The sequence below is a fragment of the Bactrocera dorsalis genome, chromosome 6, assembly GCF_023373825.1.
Source record: "Bactrocera dorsalis isolate Fly_Bdor chromosome 6, ASM2337382v1, whole genome shotgun sequence".
In the NCBI taxonomy this organism is placed as follows: domain Eukaryota; kingdom Metazoa; phylum Arthropoda; class Insecta; order Diptera; family Tephritidae; genus Bactrocera; species Bactrocera dorsalis.
Genome location: NC_064308.1, coordinates 32,447,788 through 32,468,503, shown reverse-complemented (window position 1 = coordinate 32,468,503; position 20,716 = coordinate 32,447,788). Strand labels below are relative to the sequence as shown.

At 34.6% G+C, this 20,716-nt stretch overlaps 1 protein-coding gene across 2 annotated transcripts in view; it reads right to left on the bottom strand.

Annotated features, from left to right (window-relative positions):
* LOC125779535 (uncharacterized) overlaps positions 1–20,716 on the bottom strand; it is a 163,492-nt gene that overhangs the window by 55,033 nt on the left and 87,743 nt on the right. For both annotated transcript variants that reach the window (XM_049460899.1, XM_049460900.1), the window contains one exon: positions 4,722–4,869. In XM_049460899.1, coding sequence (XP_049316856.1) covers positions 4,722–4,869 — 148 coding nt within the window. The remainder of the gene's footprint in view (positions 1–4,721; positions 4,870–20,716) is intronic.

The following is a 20,716-nucleotide window of genomic DNA, read 5'->3' as shown; positions in this document are numbered from 1 at the left end:
TATTTAGCCAATTTTAAAACAGGTCTAAAGGGTAATTTTTTGAAAAAAAAAAATTAACTTTACGTAGACTTACAAAAAATACGTATCGTTGTAACAGTGTAAGTCCAGTATATGTCGTAGAGCCATTAATTATGAATAAAAGGCAATTTGTCTCAATGTGCACAAATGCGCACAATCTGCGTAATTTCGTTTTTTTGTCAGGTATCTTCGAGTTTTCGAACGCGAAGCTTTTTGAAGTATGGCGTAAGGAGACGGAGAACTCAAACCAAGAAAGATCAATTCTTGATTTTCTTTCGAGCAAAATAAGTAGAAACATTGATGTTGTAAAACACAACAACTATTTGAAAAAGAAAAGCAGTTTATTTTGCCTAAATATAAATGGTAAATGGAAGATATGCAAGAGAAACAAAAAATATTTTGAGAAGAAGTATGCAAATTGGCTACAAAGTGCAATAAAACTTTGTTTCTCTGAATCGAATCAAATCGAGAAACGTCAAATTGGACGCCCGAAAATGGCTTATTCGGAGAAGAAGCACAGAGGAAAGAAGCTGCAGCTCTATCTAAATCACACGGATGCAACGTCTCCTTGTTAATTCAAACAGCCAGTAAAGCTGCGCGATCTCAGGGCCTCATTGATCTTTCTGTAGTCCTTAATACTCTTGCAATTAGTCCGGAAAAGGCAAAGGACATAAGGGAGATTTTGAAATTCCCTATTAAGCAGCCTATTCGTGCATCAAAGGACGAAGCATTGGCCCTTTTATTAGATCAAAGCTTAAGCAAGGAGCAGTATTGCGCAATTAGGGACGATGCTAAGCACAGAGATGCCGAAATATACCCTCTATATAAAGATGTTGTGGAACAAAAAAAGCTTTGTAGACCTGCTAATATATACATTAGCGATACTGTAGCAATGGTCCCAATGAAATATCTTTTAAGTCATACGGCTACTCGAATTGTTGTGCTTCAAGAAGAAGTAATTATGAATACGATGAGGCAGCAGGAGGTAGATTTTATATCAGCTGATTTAATCCTAAGTTATGGGTTCGATGGTAGTACCGGGCAGTCGAACTATAACCAGGCCTATGCTAACCAAGGATCATGCGATTCAGATGCATGCCTATTTGCCTCAACCGTAATGCCTCTTCGATTAATTGATGCTTCTGGACTTGTTTTATGGAATAACCGTACTCCACAGTCGATAAGATTTTGCCGCCCTCTCAAATTGGAGTTTTTGAAAGAAACAAGAGAAGCCATATTAAAAGAGGACCTGAACATCAAAGAAGAAATTAAGAAACTTTTACCATGCAAAATAATGTTCAACGACAGGCAGTGCATTTACATAAAATTTCAACTTCAATTGACTGTCATAGATGGAAAAGTGCTCAATGCACTGACAAATACAACGTCTTCTCAAGCATGCCCAATATGTAATGCAACACCTAAGGACTTCCTTGCCAACAAAAATTTTAAGTGCCTCGAGTTTGTTCCACTTTTAGATAATTTAAAACACGGGTTAAGTCCGCTTCAATGATTTGGAGAAATTTGAACAATTTTGTTTTAAAACTGGGGAACAAATTGTGGATTGTTATCCATGGTTGCCAATGACGGCAACTGTTCACAAAATAATTGTCCATTCAAGGCAAATTATGGAAAATGCAATACTTCCCGTTGGATATTTCGGAGAAGAAGCGTCGGAAGCACGCAACAAAATTTATAAAGCAGATAGACTGCATCACGCACGGAAGCATAGTCGTGTTAATAATTTCATGGATGTTTTCAACAGAGCCTTAGACACTTCTGATCCTGTCTTTTCTTCAACAAACCTTATGAAGCGAATTCGGAAGCATAAAAGTATGGAACTTCCTTCAGAAGTTTTAAGCGTTTTATTGTGCAATTTTGAAGGCCAGGATCAAATTGAGGAAATTGGAGATGAAATTGATGATTTTTATTTTATGTCTGACGAAGACCTTGAGAATGAAAATATTTTATAAACTTATTATTGTATTATTTAGTTGTCACTTTATCAACTTTGCTATATGAAATAAAAAAATTGTTTCTCGTCCTGGGAGGGCGGAACCACTCCCATTTATACAACAACTATTTCCAACACAGTTCATATCAATAATAAAAAAAAAACCGTTTTGAAAAATCTTATTTATTTAAAAAGTTTTTGATTAATTTATCCAAATGGGAGAGCGGAACCACGCCCATTTTACTAAAAAACTATTTCCAATGATCTCCATAAGACTAATACAAACAACCGTTACAAAAAATCTTATTTAGTTTAAAAGTTAATAAATAATATTTCATCAGGGAAGGGGCGGAGCCACGCCCATTTTTCTAAAAACATTCCTATCGGTGTCTATAACAATAATAAAAAAACCGTTTCGAAAAATCTTACTTAGTTTAAAAGTTATTAATTAATACCATGAAATCGGCCAAATTCCCCATAGTGCACTGTTAGGAAAAAATATATAAGTTATACTTGTATCTAAAACCAATTTTATTTAATAAGAAAACAGCACATTTTAAAACCTCACAACACCTACATATATTTGTTCCTATTTTGTTCACACCACTGTACATGTGATAGATCAGTTAATGGTGGTGATGCCAGTTGTAAAAATTCATTTTAGATACAATTGGGCAAACTTTTCTCAAGTTGTGGGATTTTATACGTGCATATGCATATCTGCATAAATAAAAAAGAAAAGATACTTGTGACTGTTATATTTACATATTGTGTTTAAACATATTGCAGTTCCATTTAATGAAAATGCTTATATAAATATATGATTTGTGATAAGTATTAGTTAGTTAGATATTAGTTTGGTTATTTTACCAAAATATTCAAAGATTTGAGGTTTTTTCTATAATTGATATATTAGATTTTAAAGATCTAAGTTTCCTCTGGAAATATATTAAAATAATAATACGCACTTAAGAAAAGAAACACATATTTTCAAAAAATATAAAATCATCAATTAAAAATATATTTCCGCGGTATGGAATTGTAAATTGAGAATGGCAAAGCACACAAATAGAATACAAACACAGAGCGCTCATTTGTGCATATCGCTCATTTGCTGCAAGACCGGCATAAGTCCAAAAAATCGATTCTCCAGAAAACGCGTTTAAAGTTTTCAACTGACTACAACCTTACACGGCGACTCCAACCTTACACCTCTTCTCAAGCGGAGCATATAAGAGGTATTCATATGAATTTTTCACTCAACATGAAGTATGATATAGCGAACAATTCTGCAGCATTAACTCAAAAATCACGTTTTTTGATTTATGCCGGTCTTGCAGCAAATGAGCGATATGTGTTTGAAGAAACAATGGTTCATAAACTGAGTTTATTATAATTTAAGTGTGTAGAAATGTTATCAGCGCGTGAAAACATTTCATTTAAAATGAAAAGTTGATTAATTAATTTGGAAGCATCTGGAACTTTAACTAAAGAACATCTTCCGAAATATTTATTATACTTTTTATTATTTGTTTTATATTTTATAAATCTATAGTAGTTATAAAGAAACTTAAAATTCTTAGGCAATTTTACAATTATTGCCCTCAGTGCAACTCCCCATATACATACTCGTATATGCGCGCTCTTATTTGTGTAACAGGAGTGGGAAAATACGTTGCAGAGAACGTAAATTATAGAGAAGGTCCAACTGTGGACAAGCGCGTGAACCAGGAATAAAGGGATGTTCAACTTATTCCAGTGGGAGAGCGCTTCAAAATTTGCGTTTTTTGTAACATTTTCCATTATGGCCAGATTGAACAAAATAATAATTTTTGGACATTTATCAACCCAATACCCAACATTTAGTACGAATATAAATTACTATATAGTGTTTATTTATTATATGGAGAATCCTTTTAAAGTATATTAGAACAACTGACTTTTGACCTTTCAATACCCAATAAAAGAATTTAAGCTTGTCAGCTACCAATCATTAAATGTCTTAAATCATTTTCCATTGAAAATAATACTATGCTGTTTTAAATTACAAAACGTTTCATCAAATACCTTTAAATTTCACAAATTGATTTAATTTTCATTGTTTAACATTTTTTATAAGTGGTCTTGAACGAGGCAACAAATCCCTCCGTTTACATATTTTTTTGGTAAGATTTCAATTTGGCCATCGCTCGTTTCCAATTGCTAAACGTCAAAACCTCCTGAACTCGATCAACTGGAAAAGTTTAGGTGGTTTTGACGTTTAGCAATTGCTCTCTCACTTCCGGTGATACTCGTATGCTATTCTCAAAGAAATATTCGTAGTTAATGTACAAATAAGAGCTACTTTTCAAATATTTCATATGTTTGATAACATATTTTAAATTCACTCGTATGTATCTATGTGGATATGCTATATACTATAACAATAATGTTATATGTAAATTACATTTACACCCCTATTCTGTGCATTTGACAAATTAATTAAATATTGAAAATTAACTCAATTATTTATCAAGCGATAAATGTTTTGGTATTCTGTGGCAATCTTGATAAAAGTAAAAGCTTCAATTCGTAAAGCTTTTCCCCACGCGTGTGGTGAACAAAATAATGGAAATAGAAACAGCTGATTTCTATTCAAATTATTCGTTAAAATAGACTTTCTGCAACGTAAGTTTTCAAATTTTAATTAACTAAATTTATAATTTAACTTTTATTTGATAGTAAACCAAAACACGATCGATCTACTCACGAGAAGCTGAAGGCATATGTTTTATTTTGCCAAGCACACCCAGAAATGCGTACGGGGAAAAATTGCCCAAAAACGCCTCAACAGATGAAGGAATTATGGCAACAGCTGGCAGATGCACTTGATTCGTGTAGAGAACCAATACGAAGTCCTGCAAAATGGAAAGAGGTAACATTTTAGTTTATGTTAATACAAATATTCGTTTATTTATTATATTGTGTTAATTTGTAGACGTTAGGCGTTGAGAAAAGCCAACTGCGCATTCGTGCAAGGCGGTTGAAAATGAGTCAAAGGCTCACAGGTGGAGGTCCAAGCTCCAAGCCGATGACGGACTTTGAAAAAATGGCTTTGTCTACATTTGGTTCGGCTGCTGTAGATGGGATAGAAAATGTACAAAGCCTTGGTTTAACGCCAATTGAGCAAACGGTTGAGTACCGTAGATGCAACCCCAAATCCCGAGCACCATCAGGAAGTCCATCGACACCATCTACATATCTTAGCTTGGAAAAACAGGTAAGTTTTCAGTATGATGTATTTACATAATATATAAATTTTTTTTGCAATTTCTTACTACGTTTTTTATTTTAAGGATGCTTCAACTTCGGTGCTATCACGAAGTACACGAAACATGATCATCAGCACTTTGATATATACCAAAAAGGAATGCTGCTGAAGAGGAGAGGCGACGGGAGCATCGTGAAATGATGCAGGCCATTCAAGGCCTAACTAATTCTATAACGGAAACTAACGTATAATAATAATGTAAAATAATTTCTAAAGTTTAATTAAAATAATAACAACTTATGTGTAATACGAGTACAATACTTTTATTTAATTAATATTTATTGAATTTAATAAGTTTGTTTTTTTGTTTTCGAATAAAAAAAAAATGGAATGCAAATTTCAATTCGTTTTCTTTTAACAAAAAGGATAAATAAATAATACAAGTAAGTATAGCATTTCGAAAGTCGAATTGTGAGAATATTTATATATGTACATATATGGATTGGCTTGTGTATATAAATATAACTAAAGAGTTGATATATATCTTGAACTTGTTCTTTCACCTTCGCGCATGTACTGTGAATAGTTATAATCATTAATTGGAGAATCAAAATTTTCTGCAACCCTGTCATCTATTTCATTCAACGTAATGCCTGCTTTCGTTATTATATTATGCAATATAACGCAAGTACTAACAAACAAAGCGGAAGTTTAGTGTGAATAATGTAGAACTCGGTGCTTCAACAAACATCTGATGCGAGATTTTAAAACACACGGCGACAAATTTTACGAGTTAATCGAAAATTTTACATAAAGGTATTCTCGCTCAAAGAAAATGGATTGCTATCGTGTAAACATTTTAAATGCCGCGCGCGATTCCTATTCTTACAATTTTCATCTTCGTTTGACAATAATAACAAAAGTAAAATATCTTCCATTTTCGCAACAAGATGCACAATCAGATATTTAATTCATAACGAGCACAGTCAAGAACATTTGACATCTTAACAACTTATAAAGATAATAGTTTTTATTTCAGACACAGAATACCATATGCCTGATCAATTTCAAATTTTGACAAATAAAAAATATGTTGAATTTGTCAAGTGCACAGAATAGGGGTGTTCATTTTAATTTTCATACGCATCTACATATCAGCACATATTTACATACATATGTGTGTAAGTACAATTCAAATAAAAATCATGATGTTATCGTTTATCAGTAATATAATGTGCGCGAGTTAATTTTTACCAGAAGTAAAAATTAGCCAAAAGAATATATTTTGAGCTGCACCGAAATGTGTACTTTTTATTTATACTCTTAAGGCTAACTTATTACATGGTTACATTTATACTAACTAGTATGTTTACTTATTACTAGTTTGTTTAGATACAGATTATATTATTTGTTTAGGTTTATATTAAAGGGTTGCAAGAATTAATTCACGCTAATGAAATTTTAATATTTTGTTCAAAGTGAAATTTTTTATGCAAAAAATAAGTAAATAGGTAAATTTATTTGTTTTAAATTATCAATTGTTTTTACAAATGGTAAAATAGAGCTATAACAGAGCTATTTTATGCTTTTATTTGTAAAATAACGTCAAGTTTGTAAGAGCTGTGAATAATTTTACATTTTACATATTAGTGGTATCACCACTCTTCCTCATCTCTCTTCTTCCATTCCACTGTCGTCCTACTGTCGTTGGCAAATAGGAGAATTTTTAAGTTAGCGAGAATGACAACTGTCGGCCTACAGTCGTGTATTCGTGTCGTCGTCAAAATAAGTGTCCATAAGAACGTGTGTAATATTTGACAGATGTCGTTTGTCGTCTGTCGTCGTTTTGTGTTCAGCACATGAGGAATTATGTGAATACAGCAGTGGTCGGCAAGTGCCGAGTGCACGCATACAAAAATATTCTTGCTTGTGTATGTGGCAAAAATACTCATTGCCGCTGTCAAATTGTACACCCAAAAAATTTTGCACGCAAATAATATATGTTTTTTTGAAAATTTCACAGAACACTTTAAAAATAACTGAGAAGTATTAGATATTACAAAATAAAAAATATCAAAACTGCTTTTCGAAAATTTGAAAAATCATTCCCTTGTAAGGGGTAGAAGTCTGAAAAAATGTTAAACGTATTTTGAAAAATATTGGAAAAATGCACAAAGCTAATTCGATTCATCTTGCAGTGCCAGCGCACCGTAAAGTGACATGATAGGTCGCGTGGATTATATAAGTATGTACATATGTCATTTTCAAGCTTAAAAATAAAACACACTAATCCACATATTTGCTTACTTCTTTGTTTATTGTTTACTTCAGGTATTTTTCATTTTAACTAAGAAAAAAACGTAAATGTATTTCATTTCACTAAAATTATAAAAAAAATAAAAACTTCAATTTGTTAATCATAAAAAGTTTATAAAGGGTGATTTTTTAAGAGCTTGATAACTTTTTTTAAAAAAAAACGCATAAAATTTGCAAAATCTCATCGGTTCTTTATTTGAAACGTTAGATTGGTTCATGACATTTACTTTTTGAAGATAATTTCATTTAAATGTTGACCGCGGCTGCGTCTTAGGTGGTCCATTCGGAAAGTCCAATTTTGGGCAACTTTTTCGAGCATTTCGGCCGGAATAGCCCGAATTTCTTCGGAAATGTTGTCTTCCAAAGCTGGAATAGTTGCTGGCTTATTTCTGTAGACTTTAGACTTGACGTAGCCCCACAAAAAATAGTCTAAAGGCGTTAAATCGCATGATCTTGGTGGCCAACTTACGGGTCCATTTCTTGAGATGAATTGTTGTCCGAAGTTTTCCCTCAAAATGGCCATAGAATCGCGAGCTGTGTGGCATGTAGCGCCATCTTGTTGAAACCACATGTCAACCAAGTTCAGTTCTTCCATTTTTGGCAACAAAAAGTTTGTTAGCATCGAACGATAGCGATCGCCATTCACCGTAACGTTGCGTCCAACAGCATCTTTGAAAAAATACGGTCCAATGATTCCACCAGCGTACAAACCACACCAAACAGTGCATTTTTCGGGATGCATGGGCAGTTCTTGAACGGCTTCTGGTTGCTCTTCACCCCAAATGCGGCAATTTTGCTTATTTACGTAGCCATTCAACCAGAAATGAGCCTCATCGCTGAACAAAATTTGTCGATAAAAAAGAAAAGAACCGAACACTGATTTTGGTAATAAAATTCAATGATTTGCAAGCGTTGCTCGTTAGTAAGTCTATTCATGATGAAATGTCAAAGCATACTGAGCATCTTTCTCTTTGACACCATGTCTGAAATCCCACGTGATCTGTCAAATACTAATGCATGAAAATCCTAACCTCAAAAAAATCACCTGTTACATATGTAATCCGCACAACCACTGCAGGGTTAAATATATGAATATTTAATTTAAAAAAAAAATATTATTAATATTATTTGAAATTATAGGTTAACTTTGCGTTTACTGTTTGCACCTTAAGTTTAACCATTAAACAGTTCTTAAAATGTCATCTATATTTATATCAGTTTTGTTAAGTTTAATTCTCATGAGGTCTTCTAAATTCGTGTCTGTTAAACGATTCCTATGTTTGCTTTTAATGTTTTTTAATATAGAAAAAGCGTTTTCGCACATATGTCCATTATTAGACGCGGCAACAAAAGTTGCTAGTTCTCGGGCGATTCTCTTTTGCCGTCGCCCATTACCTTCACACGAGCAACTTGTGTTGCGCAACTCTGTTCGAGTTTTTTTCTCATTCTCTTTCACTTTACTTTATCCCATTGTCGTTTCTTTTTCCTTATGAGTACTTGGGCCACTCTATCACATATATTAATCAGTTCTGACAATTAAGAAATACATTTTATTTATAATTCAAAATTAAAACAAAGATTATATGACATACATATGTCACCCTTTTCACTATCGACTGAATCAATTTGTATGGCTTTCTCCATACATTTCACAATATCTTTAATTAATTCGATTTTTTCGTCATACTCCATTTTCTAAAATATTTATATTATATTATGTATATCTGTATACATACTTGCAAATAACTTGCCAAAAGATGAAATTAAATTTTTTAAATATATTCAAAATATTAATTTCAAAAAAATATACTCAAATGCAACTATGTACTACGAAAGAAAGAACACGAATGCCGAAAAACGTCGCAGCGAACTGCTACGAATAAGAACACAAAGCGAGTTGCTGAACACTGGAAACTCGGCGCGATTCTCCTCTCCTCGTCGCCCCCTCGCCTATAAACCAAGAGTTGCCGCAACAAAAGTTGCCGTGTGTGATAGGCGAGTATAGGTGGTGCCCAACATTGAATTTAGCTTACATATTTCGGTTGTGCAATTCGGGTATTTATTTTTACTTATTTGCTTCCAAAACTCCTTTCTCGTCGCCAAAGGTAATGAGACATCTTCTATCATTTGTTGTATTTCTTTTCTAATTGCAGGGCTTTGATTTTGTACATCAGAAACATCAGAAAATGTTATTGTGAAGGTCTACAGCCGGTAATATTTTATTAAAATCTTAAAATCTCTTATTTATGTTGTGAAATATTTCCTCACTTGTTGTAAAGAATTCTTGAAATAAAGAATCTGAAATACATAAATTAAGTGATCCAGTTTTCGGCAGTGAGCTTATATTTTTATTTCTTAACTAGCGTTACCCGGCGCGCTTCTCTACGCAAAAAATTGATTGCTTAAAAGATTTGATTTCTTAACACAATAATGAAAAAGAAAAGCAATGTTCAATTTAATACAATTGTATACACAACATTTTTTGTTTTATCTTGTGGTGCATAAATAAACAAATTTTTCGTGGCTCCAACTCTCGAACATGCAACGTACAGTTGACCGTGAGAAAAGCAAGCTTCCTCTAAATTAACTCCACGCACCTGGAGCGTTTGCCCTTGGGCTTTGTTGACGGTCATAGCAAAAGATAGCCGAACAGGAAATTGAAGACGTTTAAATTCGAATGGCATGTCCGTTGGTATTAATGGGATGCGCGGTATTAGTACAATTTCACCTTTTGCTTTGCCAGTGAGAATTGTTGCTTGAATTAAATTTAGCATCAATTTCTTCACTGAAAGTCTCGTCCCATTACAAAGTTTCGGTGCATTAAGATTTCGAAGAAGCATAATCGATGAACCAACTTTCAAATTCAAATTATGCGGTGGCATGCCTGGTGGTTCCAAAGAATTTAAAAATTCAACCGGATAATTGACTGCGTCTTCATCATTCATAGCAGTATCAATGGATTTATACGTTTCCGAATTACCTGGCAATTTTTCCTTGATGTGGAAATTGATTTCATTGACATTGACATTTTTTGGTGCTAAAATTGCACGTTCTCGTAACCAATCATGGTTATTATAATTTTGAGCAATACTTGGAAAAACGCGATCAATGAGTTCTTCTTTTGATGATACAATTATTGAAAAATTATTCGGTAACGTGATAAACCCATTTTGATCACTTGCCATTTTTCCATCGCCAATCTTCAGCAATTGCTTTGAAAACTCACGTGCTGAAGAATCATTTTGAAGACGTACACGCATATTGGTCGTCAACGAAAGCATTTGTACGTGTGCCCACAAAAATGAACTCTTCAAACATGCATTAATTTCATCAGCTGGTGTTGATCTCGGAATAACAGGCAACGTTTGACGAAAATCACCAGATAACAATATTAATGCACCGCCAAACAGCTGTAAACTCCGTCTCAAATCTTGTAATGTTCGATTTAAGGCTTCCAAAGATTTCTTATGGGCCATTGGACATTCGTCCCATAAAATAATGGATGTTTGTTGCAAGACTTTAGCCATTCCAGAACTCCTTGAAATATTGCATGTTGGTGTTTCAATTGCTTGCATGTTCAATGGCAATTTCAAGGCGGAATGTGCTGTGCGGCCGCCATCAAGTAATGTAGCTGCAATTCCGGAAGAAGCAAGTGCCAATGCGATTTTTTGTTCCGACCGAATCATTGACAGTATTAATGAAATCAAAAATGTTTTTCCAGTGCCGCCAGGTGCATCCAAAAAATACAATCCACCAGTGTTGTCATTGACAGCTTGCATCACTGTGTCATATATATATTTTTGTTGATCATTTAATTGTGGAGTATACGTTTGTACGAACGCACGCAATTCATTACGATCGAATTGCAGTTCGCGTTGCAATTCTCGTTCAAATAAATCATGCATTGGACGATTTGGTGGAGTCAATCCTAATTGCCCGAATGCCTTATTTGCAATCGTAAGGCACAAATCTTCGATCATTATCAAGGCTTCATTATACATTTCCAATGTCAGCAGCAATGCAGGATCATTGGAACGATGTCGAAGTCGAATCAAAATGTCTTCAGCCATGAAATCTTTGTATTTATTCCACAATTCCAGTGGATTTGATGGAAAACTTTGATATTAAATTTGATATTATGATCGCAAATAACATACGAATTTGAATTGGTGGAGAAACAATTGATGCATCACGAAGCGTAGCATCCCAATGCGTATCATCTTCCAGCAAATGCAAGTGTTGACATGCTTCACGGAATGTTGCGCACAATTGACCATTAACAGTTCGTAAATGTTGGAATGATTGAGGTCCATGTACGTTCACCAACAAAAGTCGCAAGTAAAAACATTCAACATTAGCTGCACTAACTGTATAAATGCGTCCCAAAGCATCTGTTCGAAAAATACCTGGATAACCATCAACACGTGTGCCTTGTTTGCGACGTTGAAATTTTTTTGTTGATGCATTCCATGTGAAATAGTGAGGCACTTCCGAATATAGCAAAGTCCTGGAAAATTCATCAGTTTCACATAACTACTCTTTGTTCGGCATTTGCAGCAGTGTAGTAAACACGTTGGCCGTTTTCAAGATGAACTGCCAAATGTACAACAACCGGATGTCTGTCATGAATTGGAAACGATAAAATACGCCATACAGCTTCATTCGTACTAATATAGCGCCCCATTTGGTACTGCAAAATTTCGTCATGATTATTCTCAGGAGCCACTCCGAAAACAGCCATATCGCTGCCCTTATTCACATACTTGCAAATATATTTGATTGATTTTACAGAATTGCAATATTCTACATTGATGTGAGCGTTGAACATTTTTGACAGCATCGGTGAGTACGGAACTATCCACCGGTTATCGATTTCAACATCTTGATTTTTAATTTTAATTACAGTTGATTTACCGTTGTCTTCAGTTGATCGTCGACGATACTGTGGATATCCATCATCTCATGTAATTGTTTCAGCAATCAATTGCTTTGAACATTTACCATCAATCATACAAAGTGAATTTCGATTAATGTCACCACAGGGACCGTGAATCATATTTTTCGTGACAACTTCGAATAATACTGGGTCGATGGTTTGATCTGGAATTTCGGCCGATATGACGGTATCAATCATATCAGGGGTTATTTTGTTTACCCACCAAATCAAAATATGTGCGTGAGGTAAGCCTCTTTTTTGCCACTCTATGGTATACATAAAGCACCGCACTTCTCCAAATACACGAGGTTTGACAATCAGATCCATTAATTTTTTCAATTTTTGTTGGAATACACGGGCAGTTATGTCATGCCGATCTTTTGGCACCTGACCATCAAGTAAACAATCAGACACATCGACCCACTTCGGGTTGCTCGTAAATGTTATGAATAGATCCGGTCGTCCATAATTTCGTACATATGTCATCGCATCTTGCGTATATTCATGCATATGACGTGGGCTACCAACATATGATGATGGTAAAATTGTTAAACGGCCGATATCATCCACATTTACATCATTGATTATTGCGTCACGCAAATGTATGTATTCCTCTGATCTTAATCGGGCTTGATTGTAACGGATGAAATTTAATCGCTCACTTTCAACTTTGGTGTACGAAATGCGTTGCGAAAGTTGATTGCATCGCAAAATAAAATTTGTTTCTTGAGGGAGAATCATCAATCGGTACGAATAAAAATTCATCGCACTTACTTTTTTTGTTGATTCTTGACCTGTATTGCAAAAATTAATTAGCGAATGAAAATGATTTATAAATCATATTTAGCACATTGACGTAAATTGCGGGAATTCCCGCGCTATTTGAATAGGGCTTTTCTACCGTCAAAAATGGTTCACTTCTTATCACTGCACATTTTTAGTGTTGGTAAAGTCGTGAACTACCATCCCTGACAGGCCAACCGCAATTCAAACAAATTTAATTTGGAGAATCCCCATTCAAAGTTAACGTGCCAGTTATTTGTGGTTTGTTGAGGGGAAGTTTCAATAAAACGAAATGCGGGAAATCCCGACAAAAGTGCATAGGAAATTCATGTGGTAATGGCGGTAATTCCCTAATTTGTTCAGACTATTTAAAAAAATTAACCTGTAGAAAAAAGCGGGAATTCCCGCCCTTCAATTTTGTATGGAAAAATTAAGTGATTATTTGGCAGCCGCCCGCTAAATTCAAATGAACGCGAACGTGTTAAACAAAATAAAATGTATATGTATCAGTTGTTGGATTTATCATTGGTATGTTGATGTGATAGCCATCGTCCCCTCTCCAAAACAAAATGGGGTATTGTAATGCATCATAACAGCGATGGAGTTCTGAAATACGTTGTAAATTCTCATTTCTACGATACAAAACAATGTCTCGTGACTGAAACTGTTCGCCAACCACAACAATGGCTACTTCATCAATCGTTGGTGCATTGAATCGTCTGGTGTGCTCCCAAATTGGTGCTTTATCGGTTTTTATTATGATTTTGTGGCCATCGGAGGGCATCCGTTCGAGTGCCACTTTAAACAATTTCACCAATTCATTGTGTTGATAAAAAAATGTTTGCAATTCATTCACGATTGATCTTCTCGTATTCGTCGAAATTGCACAGCGCTTATTTAATTCACGATTCTCACCATCAATGAAATATATATGCAAAAATTTATGATCACCATCTGGGAATGGTAGCAAAGACCCAGCTCAATGGTATATTTGACCTTGAATCTGTAACGGTCAAGAAATATATATAGATGATAACGGATCTTAATTTCTAAAACCATCGAACACAGGGACGGCACATAAATTAAAAATGATATTGCTAATTCCACACGAAGAAATCACCTTAAACGTCGGCATAAATCCATCTTTTATAATATTTGTAGCTCCAAAAGATGTCATTTGAAAGCATGAATTGTATTTTTGAATATTTAAGAGGAAATGCTTTGACGTTGGCGAATTACCAAAAACCAATGAATGCAAAGGTTCTGGCGGAAGTTCTAGCACCGGTAATTTGACTTTCCCACCAGCACAACACATGCCAGGCGTTTCGTTTATAAATTTAAATGCTTTGCAATGTATATAGGCATACATGCTGTAATCAATGGTGGCATCGTAATTGGCGTATATCATAAACGGACGTACGCCCACGACGGTTTCTTGGTGCTTCACTATTATCCAAGTGATTTCTCCGTCTGTGTCGTTGTGTTTCCATTTCATTTCGTCGAACACGATCTTCTTCACTTTGTGATCTTCGATTTAACGCTGTAGCATTTGATTGACGTGAACGTCTGCCAATGTTTGGTCGTCTTGAACGTGGCATTCTTTCAGTAGAGTGTATGACTAATTGAATGTAAAAGCAATACATTGAAAATTATTTCTAGAAAAAATTATACATTTAATTCAAACTTCAATGTGTGTGCGTGGAAATATGAATTCACATACACTCACACTGGACATAACCTCAATTGTGCAAATAAAGAAAACACTCACCGGAAAATGAGATCAAATTAAAATTGTGAAAATTAAGTAACGCTTGGCAATTGAACTATATATATAAAAATGAAGGAATTAAAATACAATTAAAAAAGAAACACATGGTTAACACTCACCAAAAGTATGTTTGTTCAAAATGAGAGCAAGATTATATCTCAAAGCACATAAGAAAACTGTCAACTGAATTCCAATGACAGCAAATTAATATTCTGTTCGCAATGAGAGCACGATGTAAAATTGATAAATCGTATTGAAAATACTTGATTTTGGTGCAGTGTATTTACTCATAAAAAATGTCAAACTCAGGAACGGCTGCACCGATTCCAAACAAACTTCACACAAACCACCTCCTTATTGGTAGGAACGAACTTTTTGTGTCAATAGATTCAATAGATTCAACGGTTCTTGAGTTATAAGATTACCAAATTTGAAATTGTTAATAATTGGAAATAATTCAAATATACATATGTTTATTTTCGCCCTGCAGTGCAAGATTAAGTTCATTAATCATATTACAAAAGTCAGTAAAGAATGCTAGTCTGAAATTGTTAATAATTGGAAATAATTCAAATATAAATATGTTTATTTTCGCCCTGCAGTGCAAGATTAAGTTCATTAATCATATTACAAAAGTCAGTAAAGAATGCTAGTCTGATTAAAAAATCGTTCTCGCTTAAATGATCCGATAATTTTCTAGAATCTGGGGACTGATCCAGTTTTAAGAACTCTAAAATTTTGCATCGAAGTTCAAAAATCCTTTCTAGACTTCTTCCTCTGCTAAGCCACCTTACTTCTGTGAATAACAGTAAATCACGGTAGTCAGATTCAACCTCCTCAAGAAATGTTGTAAATTTTCTATGATTTAACGCATTGTGTAGAAATTATAAAAAAAATAAGAGGGGGTCATATTTTTTTTATAATTTCTACACATATTTTCATATGTTTGCCCATTTACGTGACCATGCAAAGAAACTAACCCAACAAAATCCTCATAAGTAACCAAATTTTCGTGGACTGTTTTCAAAAAAATTATTAATTGGCATGTATTACCTATGTCAGTACTGTCATCTAAACAAATAGAAAAAAAAACAAACATTCCTGAAGGCGTTTTTTCAAATCCTCAAATAAAAAATTACTTATTTTTGCTGTACGGCGATTAAGAGTTCTGGCTGATAATGGAATCGTTTCAACAAGCAAAGCCATGTCTTTGCCACTTTGGCCAAAGCAATTTAAAACATTTTCAACAAAATTTTTTACAAAAGGACCGTCTTCATATGGACGACATTTCGTTGCCAATGCAAACGCAACAGCATAAGATGCTTTTAATATTTGGCGTTCTTCACAATTTTGATTAGGATCTGGCTGTTTTAAAAATTTATTGAACACTTTGGCTTTCATATCGACAAGTAGTTCCGCTCTTTTATCATTTTTGTACTTTTCATAACCAATATGGTGTGACATGTAGTGCCTTCTTATGTTATATTTGCTGCATTTTGCTAATTCTGTCGAACAAATGTAGCATTGCGGCGTTTTTAAATAATTTTCAAAGAAAAAAAACATCAATTCCCAAGAATTGCCAAACAGATTTTTGCAGTGTATTTGAATTAAACAAGCGCGCATAATGTTGCTTTAACAAAAGTCAAGCAGAGATTAGCTGCTTTGTGTACACAAATCTCTTGCGTACATGTGAATTTCCGATCGTGTCTGTGTAAAAACACGATTGCAGTCGGGCCCGTGGGTCTATGGGCTGCCGACCACTGGAATACAGATACAGAGAAGACATTGTGAGTCTCATAAACAAACCCAACTCACACTAATATCATTAACCAGCAGTGAATGCAAAGCGTTAGCGTTCGCTTAGAGCGCTATTACATGAAGCAACTTTTGTTGCTAATTCTCGGGCGATTCTCTTTTGCTGTCGCCCATTACCTTCACACGAGCAACTTGTGTTGCGCAACTCTGTTCGAGTTTTTTTCTCATTCTCTTTCACCTTACTTTAACCCATTGTCTACTCTTTTTTCTTATAGATATTTGTTCCACTCTATCACATATATTAATCAGTTCTGTCAATTAAGAAATACATTTTATTTATAATTTAAAATTAAAACAAAGATTATATGACAGACTTTCACATATATCACCCTTTTCACTATCGTCTGAATCAATTTGTATGGCTTTCTCCATACATTTCACAATATCTTTAATTAATTCGATTTTTTCGTCATACTCCATTTTCTAAAATATTTATATTATATTATGTATATCTGTATACATATTTGCAAATTATTTGCCAAAAGATGATATTAAATTTTTTAAATAAATTCAAAATATTAATTTCAAAAAAATATACTCAAATGCAACTATGTACTACGAAAGAAAGAACACGAATGCCGAAAAACGTCGCAGCGAACTGCTACGAATGAGAACACAAAGCGAGTTGCTGAACACTGGCAACTCGGCGCGATTCTCCTCTCCTCGTCGCCCCCTCGCCTATAAACCAAGAGTTGCCGAGACAAAAGTTGCTGCGTGTAATAAGCGAGTTAGTAGTGGAATAGTGTGTGATCGTCACTTATTGTTATGTGAATTCATTGTTTCCCTCATTCTTTTAACAGAACAAGGTGCACCCATAGTGTTCAGCTAATAGCGGCCATACACAGGCACACATGTGCGTTCGATCGGTATGTGTAAACATGCGGTTTACTCGTGTATGGGCTTGTTCGCGTACCGATCCATGTTCGCGAAAATGTTTGATTTTTTACGATCGGTGCGCGAACATGTTTATCGTGTATGGCGTTGTGAGCGCACAAAATCTCATTTCTCTCGTGTCGCCGAGCAGTGAAGATGGCGGACAATTGGAAATGTTAAGGGGAGAGACTGCTTTAGAGGCTTCAAAAAATCGATTTTTTTGAGGATTTTTTTGGGAGGGAAAGAAATAATTGATTCAATCGAAATTTCTAGGCTTTATAGTCATATATTTGAAAATCTTTCACAAATTTTTTGAATACGAAATCTTTGATATTCTGCCTTTAGGAAGCAATTACCCGATGCATCTCGCATATGCATTTATCAGGAACAAAAAATTCAAAGAGATTCATGTTTTTATCTTCTAGTTAAACTAAGAAAATTTCAAAAAAATTTACTTTATTTTGTTTAAAAATATGTTCAAACTTGACTTTTCCTAGTTTTTTTTTAGTTTAAATAGAAGATAATTTTATGCGAAAGATAATAAACTTTGCCCAATTCCAACTTTGCCCGCCAATTAAAATAATCGTAAAAATAAAAAACCGAGAAATCGCGCTTTTCGCTTTTTGCCCAAGCGCTCATATACTTGTATGTATCTGTCTGACGCTCGGACACTATTTCCCTTCTAGCTTCGACAATATTTCAAATTCCAATCTATAACTTTGTTTGTTGTTAGATAATTTTTAAAGAGATTTAAGCGATTGTTTGAAGCTTCTAAAGCAGGCTCTCCCCTTAATAAAGATTTCGTATCTGAATTTATTGATCTTATAAAAAATTAATTGGCAATTTGGCAAACGAAAAGTGATAAATATAAAAATAAAATTGAGAAAAATAAAAGTTGGAATGACTCATTAACGAAATACAAAGAAATAGATAAAAGTGCTACATTAGAAATAAATTCGAAGAAATGTTCCGCTTGCCTGTCGCACATGTTAACTGTGTGAAGAACGAACGTAAAATGGATTTGTGTGTCGTGTATGGGCAAACGAATTCACACAGATCGAACGCACATGTGTGCCCGTGTATGTCCTCTTTAAGCAAGCAAATAGAGAAGATAAACGGAAGGGTTTTCCCCACAACATGTTTGCCTGCATTGTACTGGCCGTAGATGCTTAACCGAATAGCACGTCTAACCTTGTGAAACATAAATGCTATAAAAATTAAAAAAAACCGTTCGGATGTTGCTGATACGTTCACTGAATGGGTCACTAAAAATTGCAGACCATTCAAGATGATCGAAGATGCAGGACTGAAAAAATATACGGATCTAATACTTTCAATTGGAGTTAAGTATGGATCGAACGTATTACCTCATCCAACAACGATATCCAGAAACATAGACAATCTATCCAATACAGCCCACGATTCCTTAAAATTAGAACTAAGTGAACTTAGTACCTTTGGACTTACGTCAGATTTATGGAGCGATAATTATTTAAAACAATCGTTTTTGTCTATGACTATTCATTATATTTATAAAAAGCGGAAAAATTGGAATGAAGCTTATTGCTTTTCGATGAATGGATTTTGAATCTTGTAGCAGTAAGTATTTGTTGAAACGGTATATATTTGCAGATATGTATGTGTAAGTTAGCACAGGTAACCAAACATCCGGCAAAAATATCACTTGTACCGAATTCGCTGACGGTGCGTCTGCTACTTTATAAGAACTCAATACCGCATTAAGTATGCATCCGGCCATTATGCTGATCGAACGCTTTTAGCCTTGCGCGTGACAACAACAAAGTGTAAGCAATTAAGAAGTCACGCGGCCAATAACGTGCAGCAACTAAAGTTGGGGCAAAGTAGTGTAGGTATTTAGACGCTAACGTCGCTCGTATGTAATCAGTTATTTCAACTCTTCCGCTGAGACCGGCTGCCCTTGGTATTACCAAGGGAAATAAAATTTTAAAAACAAATTCAAAAGAAATTGTTTACTGGCGCCCAACGTGGGGCCAAACAAAAAAATCCTTATAAAAGGACACGCGAGTTTGGCCGTGGGTTCGGACCCACCTCCTTACTAGTTTACATAAACCATCAGTGCCACCATAGAAGTGCCACCAAATATTATGAGCTAAAAATTTTAAACCATCTGTACCACCATAGAAGTGCCACCGAATATTATTTAAAAAAAACCATCAGTGCTATCATAGAAGTGCCACCAAATATTTTGAACAAAAAATTTTAAATAAAACCATCAGTGCCATCGTGCCACCAAATATTATGAGCTAAAAATTTTAAACCAACAGTGCCACCATAGAAGTGCCACCAAATATTATTTTAAAAAACTATCAGTGCCATCATAGAAGTGCTACCAAATATTACGAGCTAAAAATTTTAAATAAAACCATCAGTGTCACCAAAGAAGTGCCATAATAAATAAACCGCCAAGCATTGCGAGAAAATTGTTTAAGTGAAATCATCACTGCCACCATAAAGGTACTACAGTAAAAAACTACCAAAAAATTTCGTTTGGCGAAACCTGTAGATAAGAACGTTAAGCACCACAATAAAATCATCAATAAGTCATCAAGCCACGCAGAGGCCTTACCTTCGAGGGTCAATAATCAAGCATCAATCATCCACTAAAGACCGAAAGCAACTTAACATGGGAATATTTATGTAAGTAGAAAGTTCAGCAGCTACTATTCTGAGAATTCCATTCGAGAGCAATATATTATTCGAATCAGATAACTTGATAAATTGTTAAAATAAATACAATTACAAATACAAAATCAGAGATTTTTTTTTTTTAATTCTAAACCATGGACTCCCAAACCCTCCAGATCCTTCTTAATACCGCAATCCGTACAGCAACGGAACATTCAAGGCAGGAATTCCAGACTCGCATAAATGAGTTGACAAACAGGCTAGCCAGAATTGAAACTCCAACCCAGGTCGTCCAATATGAACCAGTCACAATCGAACCAAACGTAGTGTGTGACG